The sequence below is a fragment of the Ambystoma mexicanum genome, chromosome 5q (genome assembly GCF_040938575.1).
Source record: "Ambystoma mexicanum isolate Mex_15411 chromosome 5q, UKY_AmexF1_1, whole genome shotgun sequence".
NCBI lineage: Eukaryota > Metazoa > Chordata > Amphibia > Caudata > Ambystomatidae > Ambystoma > Ambystoma mexicanum.
In genome coordinates, this window is record NC_090933.1 from 111748041 (window position 1) to 111763221 (window position 15181).

The 15181-nt window shown below is 48.8% G+C and overlaps 1 protein-coding gene across 2 annotated transcripts in view; it reads right to left on the reverse strand.

Moving 5' to 3' along the window:
• Window positions 1-14269, reverse strand: part of HJURP (Holliday junction recognition protein) — a 967877-nt gene extending 953608 nt beyond the window's left edge. The window contains exon 1 of one of the 2 annotated variants that reach the window (XM_069620625.1): window positions 13915-14269. In XM_069620625.1, the coding sequence (XP_069476726.1) occupies window positions 13915-14067 (153 nt within the window). In that variant the 5' untranslated portion in view covers window positions 14068-14269. The remainder of the gene's footprint in view (window positions 1-13914) is intronic. The other variant, XM_069620626.1, reaches the window with a different exon arrangement.
• Window positions 14270-15181: the final 912 nt, after the last annotated feature.

The window sequence follows — 15181 nt, forward strand, 5'->3', positions numbered from 1 at the left end:
CCCACGCCGCCTACACACTTCCAGCAGACAGAGATCTACGCGGCTGCGTTAGTGGCCCACCTGGATGCTCGGTGGGGCCTACTTTCCGGCTCATGGACACAGATATCGGCCCCAAGAAGCGATTAAATTCCTGGAGCGAAGATGAGACCCTCCCCCCAACGGTTGGCGGCAGAAGCCTTCAGCGGGAGCCCCCTGTGAGATTTAAGGTGGGCCTAGCTTGCATGCGCTTCCTGGGGCGCCCCGGCCCACAGTCCGGCTCCTCCTCACCACTACATCGCTCCCGGCGGCCACTGTCCTGCCTCTAACAACTGGCGCGATGTCCAAGCAACAAAAGACCACCAAGTCTTCGGACATAGCAACTCTGCTGACCGCTTCTGACAAAGCTAAAAAACAAGATTCCGGCACCTCTATCCCACGGGAATCCCTAGATAGCAAGGGACCTTTGGCAACCAAAGAAGATATTCGTGAATTCATGGCGGATATCAAATCAGAATTCCGGTCTTGTATGGCAGAACTCACAACTAAACTGGAAAGCACAGACAAAAAGGTCTTGGAGGTTGAACAAAGAATAGGAGTTGTTGAGGATCATATCCAAGACCATGCCTCCGCGCTAACAGAGGTCCAAAGCTCAATCGGACTACTGCAGGACAGGTGCGACATCCTGGAATACAAGCAAGAAGACCTCGAAAATAGGGCCCGGCGCAACAACCTCCGCATTCGGGGGGGTTCCCACCGCGATCCCAGACAAGGGGTTAGCTGAATATGTGGGCCTCTTTTTCCAATCTCTTCTCCCCGACTTCGAAGATTCACTGCTTCTCCTGGATCACACTCACAGGCTGAACCCCCGACGCAGAGTGGAATCGGATGGCCCCCCCAACGTCATTACTAGGGTGCATTTCTTTACTATGAACGAAGCCATCTCGGCAATAAGCCGCTCCAAAGACGAAATTACATTTCAAGGGACTTCTCTCCAGATCTTCCAGGACCTTTCTCCGCTTACTCTTCAAAAGAGGAGAGCCCTTCGCCCTTTAACCGCCCTTCTTCAGGCTCAAAAAATCTGCTACAGATGGCGCTTTCCCACAGCTTTGCAATTTTCCTATAAGGGCTAGCTCAGGAAAATTAGCCACCTGGAAGATGCTACCGACATCCTACGTCCAGATGCTTCCAACCCCTCATCTCTCCCGCCCTCCGAAGCAGCGGCTGATTCAAACCTGGTGGCCTCCCCTAATCCCACACAAAACTCTTGGTCGAGGGTTCCCAGATTCCGGAAGAGGAAATAGCCAGATGCGGCCCCACGGTGGAGCTTCCACCTCGATCCCAGCTCACAGTCCGGCACCATGATCCGATCTACACCCTCAGGAACACAGATAAGCTTTATTCTTTAAGCAGCGGGCATTATTCCACGGCCCATGTCCGGTTCCAAGGCACAATCCATCTACGAGTCCTTGGAACAAACCACTACGATTGCTCATAAAAAGTTAGCCATGTTGGCTACACACTGTTCGATGGCCCCGTTGGCCAAGGGAGGCATTAGACCCGCAAAAGGTCAGCCACCCTCAGTTAAAACTCGGTCCCCCCGTTGGTGGCCTGAGAAAAAAACCCACAGGCAGGTTGGGGAATGGCTACACACTCCGCGACATGATGGCTGATTCCTCTATATCTCCCCCATGACTCGTCAACCTCCCCGGTCCTGGCCCCGGAGCATCGAACTTTAAGGTTCGTCTCCCTGAATGTCAAGGGACTAAATTCACCCCCCACACGCAAGTCTATCCTACAGAAGCTTCAGAACGACGGTGCAGCTGTGGCTATGCTACAAGAAACCCATCTGCTGCCGGCAGACCACAGCCGCCTGCGCTCCCGAGACTTTCCGAAGCAACTTTTCGCGTCTGGGAACTCCAAGAGGAGTGGCACAGCTATCCTATTCGGGAGGGGCCTGAACCCTCAGATTCTGGACTCTATAAGCTGCCCGGAGGGGCGATACATGGCGGTGAAATGCCTATTACTAGGACAACTCTACTCTATAATCTCTGTATACGCACCCAACTCAGGCCAGGGCGCCGTTCTATGAATCCCTGTGTACAACCCTCTCCCCGTTTTTGGAAGGCCAGATAGTGATCGGAAGGGACTTCAATGGGGTCCCGGACCCCTCGAAAGACAAGTCACACCCACCCAGCGCTGGAGACCTCGCCATAGCCCTGGCTCTCTTACAACTATTTAGAACCTTGGGGGTGGTGGATTCATGTAGAGTTCTCCACCCATCCGAAAGAGACGTTTCCTTTTATTCCTATGTCCACCGGACCTTCTCCAGGATAGATCTTCTCCTAGTGTCCCCACAAATCTTTACGTTTACAAACGATGTGACGATTGGCTCCAGAATCTTGTCTGATCATGCTCCGGTGACCCTGGAGATCCGAGTGCAGGAACCAGCTAACGCCCAACAGCGCAGATGGACCCTATATGATCCGATTCTCAACGAGATGCCACTCAGGGACGCAATCGCAACCACGATCTCCAACTTCTTTAAGGAAAACCCCAGTGAGGACACCTCTACCGCCAACACTTGGGACACAATGAAGGCAGTAGTGCGGGGTGAACTGATTGCGCAAGGAGCGGCCTATCATAGACACAAGCGTCAAACTCGCCAGAGACTTGAGGAAGATCTTAAAAATGCAGAAAGGACCCAGGCCCACTATGCTGAACACATTGCCCACCAAATGACAAAAGCAAAACAGTTTTATTATGCTAAAAACAACAAAGTAAATAAGCTACTAGTGGCCAAACTTGCCAAAGCAAAGAGAAACAATACAATTGTGGGCCTGCGGGACCAACGAGGCAAGGTCCATTACGCTGACCAGGACAAACTGCGGCTCGCTGCAGCCCACCTAACTCAGGTGATGACCGCTCCAGCGCGGGACATGGAGGAACAGAAGGAATACTTGCGGGGTGTGGCACTTCCCCGGCTAAAAAGAACAGCCCGTGACTCTCTGGAGGCGCCGATCACTGACGAAGAAGTGGACGAGGCAATAAAAACTCTCAAATCCAGAGCCCCTGGCACTGATGGCTATACAACCAGGTTCTACAAGATTTTTAAACCCCAGCTATTAGCTCCTTTGGAACAGTTGTTTAACTCGTTCAGGACCACGGGCACTGTAACATGCAGGAGTCAATTACGGTCTTACTACCTAAACCGGGGGGCGACCCGAAGAACCCTGCATCATATAGACCCATTGTCCTGCTCAATATAGATGCCAACATTTACTCTAAAATCCTGGCGTCTCGTCTGTCTCGATTCTTGCCGGAGATAATCAGTGCGGATCAGAGTGGCTTCCTCAGACACCGCTCCACGGCCGACAACATTCGCAGAGCCTTGGATCTGGTGGAACTCGCTTCCCGAGATTCTCAGGAGTTGGTGCTCCTGGCCCTGGACGCGACCAAGGCGTTTGACAAAGTGGATTGGACTTTCATGAGGCTTACCCTGGAGGCTTTTGGATTTGGCCCGGAGTTCTGCACCATGACGCTGGCAAATTCCAAAGCCCCCAAAACCCTTCTTAGAGTTAACGGCACCCTCTCCTCCCCCATCAACCTAACTTGCGGAACCCGACAGGGATGCCCGCTGTCGCCACTTCTCTTCGCTTTAATTATGGAACCGTTTGCCCAGCGGATCAGGTTGAATCCTGCAGTCGAAGGCTTTCAATCAGGCTTGGCGCACCACAAGCTGGCCCTCTATGCAGATGATGTCGTCCTGACTATCACAAAACCCCACTCCTCCCTCCCTCAAGCCCTGGCTGAGATAACGAGCTATGGCAGGGTCACAGGCTTCACAGTTAACTACCGGAAATCAGTCGCCATGGGAGTGGGCTTGACCCGAGAAGCCCTGGTTCCGCTGTGCCCAATACACTGGTCGACCAAAGAACTTAGCTACTTGGGAGTTCAGATCCCGGCCAGTCCAAGCGAAACGTATCGGGCTAATTTTCCCCCATTATTTACGAACTTGGAGGCAGATTTGAGACGCTGAGCAACAGAGGAGATATCGCCGATGGGCCGTATTACAGCCTGTTAGATGAACTTACTGCCGATATTTCTGTATGCATGCTCCACACTCACGGTGCCGGTCCCGGCGCCAGCCCTTCAATGCTTACAGAAGAAAATGCTGCAGTTTATTTGGAGGGGGAAAAAACCCAGGATCCCTAAATCCACAATGCTGGGCAACGCGGAACTGGGTGGGCTCGGGGTCCCTGACTTGCAGAAATACCAAATGGCGGCTCACCTGTCTTGTATCCAATCATGGCAAGTCCTTACCAACCGCCCTAGATGGGTAGACCTCGAACAAGCGCAGCTGCCCCTCCCACTACGCTTTCTCCCACATGTCCCCCCTCCGGAACGGCGACAGAGGGGGAATCTCCTGGCATCCACCAAACACACCATTTCGGTGTGGGACAAGGCATTGAAACAGAAGAAGATCCCGACGGGGCTCAGCCCCCTCTCCCCAGTGTTCATGAACCCGACCTTCTCTCCTGGTCTGTCTCCCCGGAATTTTAAGGCCTGGATTGCAGGAGGCCTAGAGACCCTGGGTCAACTTTTTGAAGGGGGCCAACCCTGCACCTTTGAGCGATGCAAAGAACTTTTTGGGATCCAGGAACGAGATAGGTTCACATATACCCAGCTACGCCCCTGGTGCACCCACCCTCAGACTCGCCAGGCGGCTTCTCGTCCCCCCACAGCCATCGAATTGACCCTTAAGGAGCTTCCGCCCCGAGGAAGAATCTGCACTCTGTACAAGCACCTCCAAACGGACTTCCTAATATCCAAGACCCGGTATATGGCCCTATGGGAGGCGGACTTGGGCCATCCGATTGAAGACCAACAGTGGGTCGGCATCTGGTCCCGGGCTCACACCTCCTCATCATGCATCACGAATAGAGAGTGCGCCTACAAGATCCTCCTCCGGTGGTACTACCCTCCCCTAAGACTCCACCACATGAACTCCACAATCAACCCTCAATGCTGGAGGCCGTGCGGCCAAATAGGCTCCTCCTTCCACATGTGGTGGTCCTGCCCCCAGGCCCAAGACTTTTGGAAACAATGCCTGGCGACGATAGCGGACATCACTCGGGTGCGACTGCCCTTGGCCCCCGAGCCTATCCTCCTTGGAGCACCGGTCCCCGGGATCTACCCCAGGTCTGGCCCCAAGGCCAAACTATTGTCACAATGCCTTCTTGCGGGTAGGAACGTGATAGCCCGCACCTGGAAAACGACAGAAGGCCCTCTCATGTCTTTCTGGTGGATGAAGGTCTGGGACATCCCGATCGCCGAGAAGGTGACGGCTGCTGGAGCAGGCACCTTGCATCGCTTTCGCAACATCTGGGGTCCGGTATTGGAGTTTGACCAAAGGTTCCCAGCCCTGACTTTCAATCCCCAACTGGCCAGGAGAACTATTTGGGATGGAGACCCCCTACAGGGAAGCGAAGAAGGAACTTGAGCCCGAGGGGTGGGGTGGGAGGCGCGTCAAATGGGATTACTGTATGCTACATGTCGCAAGTGATTAAGCTTTGTATTGCCATAACCTGCCTGTTTAAAATAAACACGTTTTAAAAAAAAAAGAAAGAAAAGATGACCACTCTTGTCAGTGGGGGCTAAACCCAGAAAAACAGTGAATGCGAATTACCATAAGCGTGTCCAAGCCATGATATCTTGAACCCCACAATCAAAGGGTATGGGGTGTCCAGGGAAGGGCTAGATGGTGCCTATACAAATCGGTTGGGAGCAAAGTAAATAGAAAACAGAATCACCACTTGTATTACTGCAAGGCCTCAGGCCCAGCTATTTCCCTAGCCCTCCTGGAGTGTTTCACCATACTTGACATGATAGAACTGAAGCCAGAGGCAGAGGGGTCTCCCTCATCTATAGGCTCCTTACAAATGAGACCCACTAAAACATCCATGGTAGCAAACTGTGAGTTCCTGTCAGCTAAGTTCACCTCCTGCCCTGCGGATTATGTTACCTTAAACAGTATCTACAGGCACCCTGGCCTACCCATGACCGTCGAGGAAAAATAAATTGGGAATCTTATCAAACCCTCCTCCAGAGTCCTACATCTGGGGGATGGGGAGGAGGGGGATTTCAACCCAGGCCTCCGTGACCCCTTAGACACAGCATTAGCGAATGCCCTCACAGAGCTAGGCTTCATACAGCGGGTCTCGGAACCTACCCATATCAAAGTAAGATCCTTGGACTGGGAAGCAGACCTGAATAGTCAGATCACTATCATGTCAGATCACTATCATGTCTAATGCCCCTTGGCATTGGTCAGACCATCACATCCTTTGCTTCACGCTCCCCTTGCAGAAAAACCAACTTTCAGCCACTCCAAGCCGACGACCTACACTCGCCCAGAGTTCCAGGAACTTATCGAAATAATCTATCTCTCCCCTTCTTGCACCTTTGGCCTCGGAACACCTAGCCTCAACAGACCTCAAGTTCTTAGCAGACCTTTACTCTTCTACCCTTATTAATACAGTGAACTTGGTAGTGTCTCTCCTCCCAAGAAAGGCTAAATAAATAGGCCACATTAACTTGTGGTTTACTGCAGACCTTCGGCCTTGTGCTCCAAAAAGAGACAGGCGGAAACCACTTGGAAGAAAAAACCCACACCCCGTACTAAATCTACCTTCACTACCATAGCTAAGGAATATAAACAGGTCATCACTGCAGTCTACAAATCAAGTATAGCCAAGGCCAATTCCAACTCGCAAGTTATTTAAAATTCTCAGAACTAGAGACCCTGTCATCACTGCTGAGTACTAGTACCAAGGGTGAGCCCTGGTGCACTAGCATTCAGAATGCAATGCAAGCTAAAATAACCTCCCTGCAGCAATAAATACATTTAAAAAAGGAAAATAAACGAGTCCTTCCAAGTTGCCTGCCTTTTCAACGACATCCCACTCCACCCCATCGTTTAAATTTAGAAAAGCATCTCAAGTAGAAACAGCCAATATTCTCAAAACCTTAAAACCATCTAGGTGCAAAGGGGAAATATGTCAGGTGACAATAATCAAAGGGTGCACACCAACAGAGGTTCCCATTCATAACTAGATTCATCGATGCCTCATTCACGCCCAGACTAGTCCCAATTAGTCTAAAAGAATCCTGGGTACTTCCACTGTTAAAAAAAAAACTTTTAAACATCCTTAGATCCACTATCTGCCAACAACTATAGACCTATCACTACAGTACAATTCCTCATAAAGAGTCTAGATAGGACAGCATACATCCAAATACAGTCCTACCTCGAAACTAATCACATCCAACAGATGCGTCAATCCGGCTTTCGCCCTGGTCACGGCACAGAATCTGCACTCAGACTTATAAATGCAACTTGGTGCATTTGAATACAAGGGTAAACCAGCGCTCCTCCTCCTCATGGACCTATCCGCTGCTTTTGACCTGGTGGACCACAACACACTATGCCCCCAGCTCATAGCATCAGCCAACTTCTGCCATGAAGCCACCTCGTGGTTAGCCTCCTTGGACAACAGGTCCATGAGAGTCTACTCGGACACCGCAAGCACCTCCCCATCCCCCTACCCTGCAGCGACCTCCAAAGTTCCTGTGTCTCTCACTCACTCTACAATATATTCACCAAACCCCTATTCGACCTCCTTGACACCATCAGCATCTCTTACGCCAACTACGCCGAAGACCTCCAAATCCTCCTCCCACTGATTGGCTCCTACCAAGAAGACACCCTGACCATCAACAAAATATACTCCACCATCCAGACCTGGATGGCTTCTAGCCACCTATGCTTGAACGATGAATGACAAGATGTAGTTTTTACTAGTGGGCTACCCTACTTTGCTTAAGAAACTCAGCAGTGAATTCACCTCCTCCACCATAGATGGAATCCAGATAACCGTCTCTTCCATTGTAAAAACAATGGGGTACATTTAGATGCCACCCTCTTATTTACCAAGCAAGTAAAGGCGATTGCCTCCTCTACGCATACACAACAAAACTGTCAGCGTGGGTAGACACTTCCTCTCACCGACAAGCTGCTTAACCCTTGCCACAGCAATTATTGAGCAAGACTGGACTATCGCAATGTCCTCTTCGAAGGAGCTTCTGAACAAAAACTTGACAAACTACAGGCCATTCAACACAATGCCCTGCGAGCAGACCTGAACATTTCTAAAAGAGAACACATCTCAGCCACAAGGAGAAAAGTTCAATGGCTTCCCATTCGTAAAAGGATCATTTTCAAAACTCTATCCATCACACACAAGTGTCTATCGAACCTACGCCCCCCCCAATACCTAACACAGAAAATTGAAAGAGCTAAGGCCACCAGACCGGTAAGATCCGCCCATGCACATGGCCTAGCCATACCTAAAGTGAAAAGAGTAAGAGGTGGAGGGACTAGCTTCCCCTCAGTAGCGGCTAACCACTGCAAAGCGCTCCCTCCCAGCCTAAAAGCGGAAACCTCCAACTGGCCCTTACGAAAGTCCCTAAAAACTTTGCTTTTTTCCCCCCAAGGTGGCTCTCAGGATACAACTCCAAACCAGAAGCAATAACAAACCTGCTGCCTCGACAACTCAGACAATGACTTTGACCATTACCACCATGAATGTAGGAGTCTGCAGCCTCTATGTTGTCCTCCTATTCTGTATATTTAACTTCAGTATAACCAGCGTTGCCCATGTTTGACAAAGTTCAGTGTAACCGGATTGCAACAGTGCCCTGATGCAATGGGGCTTGGGTGCTTTACAGATGTAAAAAATAAAAACAAATAAAATAAGTAAATAAATACAGAGGGGTGGTCAAAATTACCATGAGTGCGTTCAGGCCAAGATATCTTGCACCCCCACCCGCCCCCACAGTCAAAAGCTGTGGGTTGACCAGAGAGGGGCTAGCTGGTGCCTAAACATCGGTTGGGACCAGAGAAAATCTAAAACAGGATTACCACTTGCGTTAATGTGAATTACCCCCAGAAGAACAAGGGATGTGAATTATCATAGGTGCGTTCCGGCCATGATTTCTTGTATCCCCACAATCAAAAAGGTATAGGGGTGTCCAGGGAGAGGCTAGATTGTGCCTCTACATTGGTTGGGACCACATTAAACATAAAACAGGATGACCACTTGTGTTAGTGTGAATTTTCCCCAGCGAGGCAGGGAATGCCAATTACCATAGGTGCGTTCAGGCCATGATATCTTGCACCCCCACTATCAAAATTGTTTGTACTGTTTTTAGAAGTGTATGAATCCTGTACCTCTGGTACATGCATGTGCATAGTTTTCAACTATGTGACGTACAGTATGAGCCATGATTTGCCAGGGCACCATTTAGATTTAGTGGTGCATATAGGTCAGATACAATGTCCTCTCTAAACATAATGGAATGTCTCTGCAGTTCCTGGTGAAGATGTGTAGGGAACCATTTCAACATGATGGTTGGGGGCTCCCTTTGCTTAGAGCAGAAAGCTGTCTGAGGCACCTGCGGGGAGGAGGGCATACATTATAATGGAGATACGGTTAATAGCCACTAATTATCACGAGCTAGCAGGGAGCTGAAACACTGAATGCCTGCTGAAAAGTTGGGAATGGTCCTTTTTATAAGAAAATGACTGGCGTGGAGGAAACAGTGTTGAAAGTAGGTGATAATGTGTAGTTTAGTGCTTCCTCCGCTCCGGCACTACCGCGCGGGCACACTGTGCAGGCATCCTTCAGCTGACTACAGAGGATTCCAGGAGAGAACGGAGGGGGCGAGCGGAAACAGTTGGAGACGATGGGGAGAAGAGGCTGGCGGGACTCTGCACCACATTTACTTATTAAATTACTTATACATAACCATAACTAAGGCATCAGTGTTCCCCTCATTACATACATTGCTACGAGGATGGGATCTAAGGTTAAAAAATGTTTTTGCAGGGCCTATAGTCAATATAATCTCTTGAATGTTGGGTAATGGGCGTCCCTCCGGGATTATGCATTTATTGAGTGCTCTCATGTCACACAAATCATGAGTTTTCCTGAGCTCTTCCATAAAACAACCAAAGGCAATACCCAGTCCGCTGCATCTATGCTCTCTATGTCTTGGTCTTCTAATTTCTTTAGTTCTCGTTCAACTTCTTCTCTCTTAGACAAAAGGCATTGCGCATATACAGGTATACAGTAACAGGTATACAGTCTTTCATCTTTATATTATGCATAAAATCACAAAAGCAGACTATTTTATCCTGGAACACTTAGGGCCTCATTACATGGTAGGCAGTAAGGGTTTACCGGTACCAGTAAATCCTTACCGCCTTACTACGCGGTCCCTTTGCGGGTTGGGGAATTTAACGCCTGCTTTTTGCAGGCGTTAAAAACCAATCCGCAAAAGGGACCCAGGGAGCTAATTACGGTACCGCACTTTGCGGTACCGTAATTAGCGCCTTTCCCATTCCCATTATGCCCTATGGGGCAAAAATTGGGAAGGGCAATGGTGGAAGGGGGAATTACCGCCCCGCCAATCTTGGAATGGGGCGGTAATTCCCCTTTCCACCAAGGTGGTGCCGGTATTTTACCAGCATGAACCATGGCGCTAATAGCACCATGGTTCTCCGCCTACCGTGTAATGAGGCTCTTGATCTATTATTTTCTCCCCGTCTTTAACATTTTCAATGGCAAGTACTGTCTCCTCTGCATTGGGGTCTAATTTTACTTTAAGCTTTCTTTGGTGTGTCCAACTCAAAGCGGTTTTGCCCTTTTTTGTTACATATACTTTTCCTTTTGCTTCTCTATTTTAGAATTTTTAAGTGGCCCAGAACCACCCAATTAACTCAATTTTGGCTGCTCCTTATGCTCTGGGATTGATAACAACTTCATCAAGATAGTTGCGACCCATTCTCTCCCATTAATTCTGTGGTAGGAGTGTATATCTGGTATCGTGTCCTTTTGCCGACACCTGTTTTTCAAACAAGAGTTTTGCCGAAAATTCCCATTGAAATGTTTTGGGGGGGTGGTGAGGCGGAAGATAAATTTTAAAAAAAATTAAAAGGGGTGATGGGGGAAAACCCCACCAAAAATAAATGTTTTAAAGATTTTGAACTTTTTCAGCAAAACTCCTGTGGCAAAACAGTTGTATATTTATATTTAGCACTTTAGTCAATCATCACGGATGTTGAAACTGTCAATATGTAGAGGGGCTTTAGGACTGTCTATTTCTTCTTCATCTACTTCGGCTTTGTACCATATTTACTTATTAAATTACTCAATACATAACCGTAACTAAGCATTCTGTGTTCCCCTCATTACATAATACTTCTGTTTTCCTCAATGAAGTGACGCCAGGACAGGCTCCAGCGGCAGTTTGTAAGGCGAGCACTGCAAAGCGCACACTAAAACCCAGAAAGTGTCAAGCACTGCAAAGCGCACACTGCAAGACCCAGAAAGTAAGCAATATATAAAGGAATATATTGCTGTTATTACACTGCTGAGTGGCAATATGGGGCTGTTGCTGGGGGGGGGGGGCCTGAGGCCCCTTTCATTTTATGAGTTTAAAGGCCCTGCCGCCGTCCCCGATTCTCTGGTCATGTGCTGTCCTTAATGCTTACTATCAAAGTACACAGCAAACATGGCTGGGAAGACCTGTAGCAGCTAAGCACCAGGGCTATACAGCCGTAGAGCCCTGTTAACATAAAACAATTAGTTCGGAACTGTTTTATACACATGTACAAACTGAGCTAAATACAACTCTTCCATTGACCTGGGTGTGGGTGTTTGACAGTAGATTGTGTTGCAGAGCTTGCTTGGGGCCCCCATCTTTCCTCCAAGACTAGCTTGCAGAGTTTAAGTAAAAGGGTATGACGTGCAGATATAACGTTCTAGTCCCTGCACACTAGTTTTAGAAGGGCCATTCCCGGCACCTTTCCTCCCAATGCCTGGTCCAACTCTTAGAGGCAATTCATGTTTTAAACGGTCTCAAAGTACGCAGACTCAGATGTGTGTGCAAAAGCAGTTTAATGTTCACGTCAGCAGAGCAACAGGCTTGCAGTTCAGAGGTAGTGCAGCCATCTCCATATAGCGCAGCCTGCCGCCCTCCCGCCCTTAGCCTTGGGACAAGTGTGGTCCTGAAACTTACAACGGCAACGCATAGAAAAAGCAGTCACCAGTTCCCTCACTAACATGGGAAGCCCTATATTATACCATATGGCATGATATTCGGCTTCCTCTGACAGAGTGAAGGGCCTGAGGCCACACCCACCTGGTAGCTCCAAGGGCGGGCGTGACTCCGAAGATTGCTGAAAGCCCCACCATCACCAGTACCCCCGGATGCAACGGACCTACCCATACCTGCCTAACCTCCGGGTTTGTCCTGGAGACTCAGGGTTCTCACGCTCTTCTCTGGGTCTCCGGGGAAGAGCTTGGAGTCTACGGGTTTTTGCAGCAGGGCCAGAGTTGCTGCTGCTCTGAGGCTCGGAAAGACTGGAGCAGTCAACAATGAAGTGGCTATGGTAGCACTTGTTGCACCTGCATCCCTGAAAAGGGTGTTTTTTTTAAATTGTCCATGAATTTCTAATTATGGGTTACTTTTATTTGTTCCTGCCAGGGAAGCTCTGATCAAGGGCTTGCTAAAATGTTAATGAGATGTCTCAGCAGGACTATACAGGCTGCAGGCATTTCCCCATCATTCTCTTTGTTTCTTTTAAGTAACCCACTTGGCACGTCTAGTGTGTGGGAATGGCCATGGGATGGGCTGCTTAGCATTTAAAAGCCCCATAATCTGCATCTGTGCTAAAGTAAATACCAGACTAACAATGCATACTACTAGCCTGTGCCACGTGTGCTTGGTTGACATGAAAACAATGTTTTTACCCTTTATGAGGCATTGCACATTTCAATTACAACCTGCATAACAACATGCACGCCAGTGTAACATGACAACTGCATTCTGGGACTCGAAGTTATGCGGGGAAACCAGTGGTATATTCCCAGATTCAATTTAAAGAGGCTGGAAAGCCATCTGCGAATGGATTGGGTTGTGGGTGCGCATTTCAAAATGTTTGGAGGTCCCCTTGCTTACAGCTGAAAAGGCCTGCCTGCACATGTTAGAAAAAGTGCCTTTATCTGGATAAGTATTTTGCTTCAAAACTGTAAAAATGGTAATTGCGTTTTTGATGGCAGTTACATTTGGTGCAGTTTTGTGCACATAGCCGATCACACATTCAATACATTTCAAGTTTATGCCATGTGGGCGGAGCCTTGTGTAACTGGGCGGAGTCTTTTATGGCTATTGGCGTGGCATAATTCTCAGGGTTTTCGATTTTCAAATGTAGGCAGGCATCTATGGCCCCACCATGCCTGCCCAACGCAGTGCACAGTTACTGCGCCGCGCGGCCAAAATGGAAAGAAATGCCCATATATGAAAAACAATAAACACGACCTTGGGTGCCGAGAGGGCATCAGAGCCACATTTCTTTTTTCACAGTTGACCTTTTTTCCCCCCATTTTGCCTACGCCGCGCGGACAAAATGGAAAGAAATAGTTTTTTTTTTACATTTGACTATTTCTTTCCATTTTGCCTGCGACGCCCGTCAAAAATGCAAAGAAACGCCCATATATGAAAACAAAATAATCGTGGCCTTGATGGTGACTCGCCAGCTACGCGTTTTTCCCTTTTTTTCTGGGGGACCCGCCTACCCACGAAATCCCTGTCTCCCCCAGCTGTACTTTAAACTGAGAGTGCCACCGGGGCGTGCTCAAAAGTCGCTCATAAAAACGATTACAACAAGCCGGATGGAGGCGTTACTCTTCCCGCCCCTTTCCACCCCTTCAGCTGAACATTCTCGAGGAGTAGCATAACATTTAAAGCAACGCAGTTACTCCGTTACATTCGCCGCAGTAACCCGAATGACGGCACAGTACCGCTTCTTACCTTTTCAAAAATACTTGCCAATGCCCTTTGGAAACGTGCCATGTTCGCAGTCGGCGACAGGTCCTCGACTGAGAACGTCTCCATTGCGGGCGACTGTTTGAAAAGCAGTACAGGGGAGCAACCACGGGTGCTAACACACGACCCATTAACCATGTTGCAACATCGGACACTATTCGCAATATGAAGACCAGCCAGCTACCCCAATAATCTTTCGTTTTCGTGGCAATTAAATTCAAAGTTGGCAGAGCGCAGGTTCGGAGCATCCTATTGGTCAGCCTTTCGGTGACGACATCAGTGGGGCGTTTCATGGGCGTATACAGCTGCCAGACAGTTCTAGAATAGAAGAACGCCTGAGCCACACGTGGTAACCAACATTGGGCCGTTCTCTATAAACCGCGCACGGACTCTCGCCCCACTAGAGTTCTAACACATAATTGCGAAACCGCCGAGTTCTCATAGCTCAGTGTAGTTGCCTTTTGTTTACGACGAGTCGTAAAGAGATTCCAGGTAATTTAACTAACGTGTAAACACAATTCATTGAACTGGAAAACCTATTGAAGACAACTAAAAACAAGCACACCAAATTGTGTACGTTCACACCACCAAACAGCTGCTAAACCCAGCCTTGCTCTGAAACTTTTTTGAAGCACTCTTATTTTTGATTATTATTTTACGATTTACGTTCTTTCCCAATTCTTGTCTCGCGGCACTCCACATTTGCCTTCTGTCACATCTAAGTGTTGCATCAGTAGGGGTAGGAGCCGACTACCACGTGCCACTGACACGTGCTGCTGCATGTCACTACTACAAGCCTAGCTCTCAACTCCCACGTTTTTGGCGGGTGTCACCCGCCTTGTAAACAGCGGACTCACCCGCCAAGCCGCCACGCCCATTCGTTTCAATGGGCCCCTCACCCGCCAAAAATAAAATCGGGTGTTTTTACCCGCCTTTGCGACATAAATGGTTGATAGCTATGCTACAAATCACACCTGACGTTCCATGTCATAATTGGGAACAAATCTCAGATGCAAAGCTCCCAACCTTTTTTGTCACCAAGGCGGGTGAAAACACCCTATTTTCTTTTTGGCGGGTGAGAGGCCCATAGAAGTGAATGGGCGCATGAGGGACTTGGCGGGTGATTCATCTGCTTTCAAGGCGGGTGAGTTGCGAGACATGCCAGACAATGTCATAAAATAAAAGACAACCCAGATGTGTCATTTTAAAATGGATATGAAAAGCCTTAGTGGGTATTCGAAGAGTTGCTGGA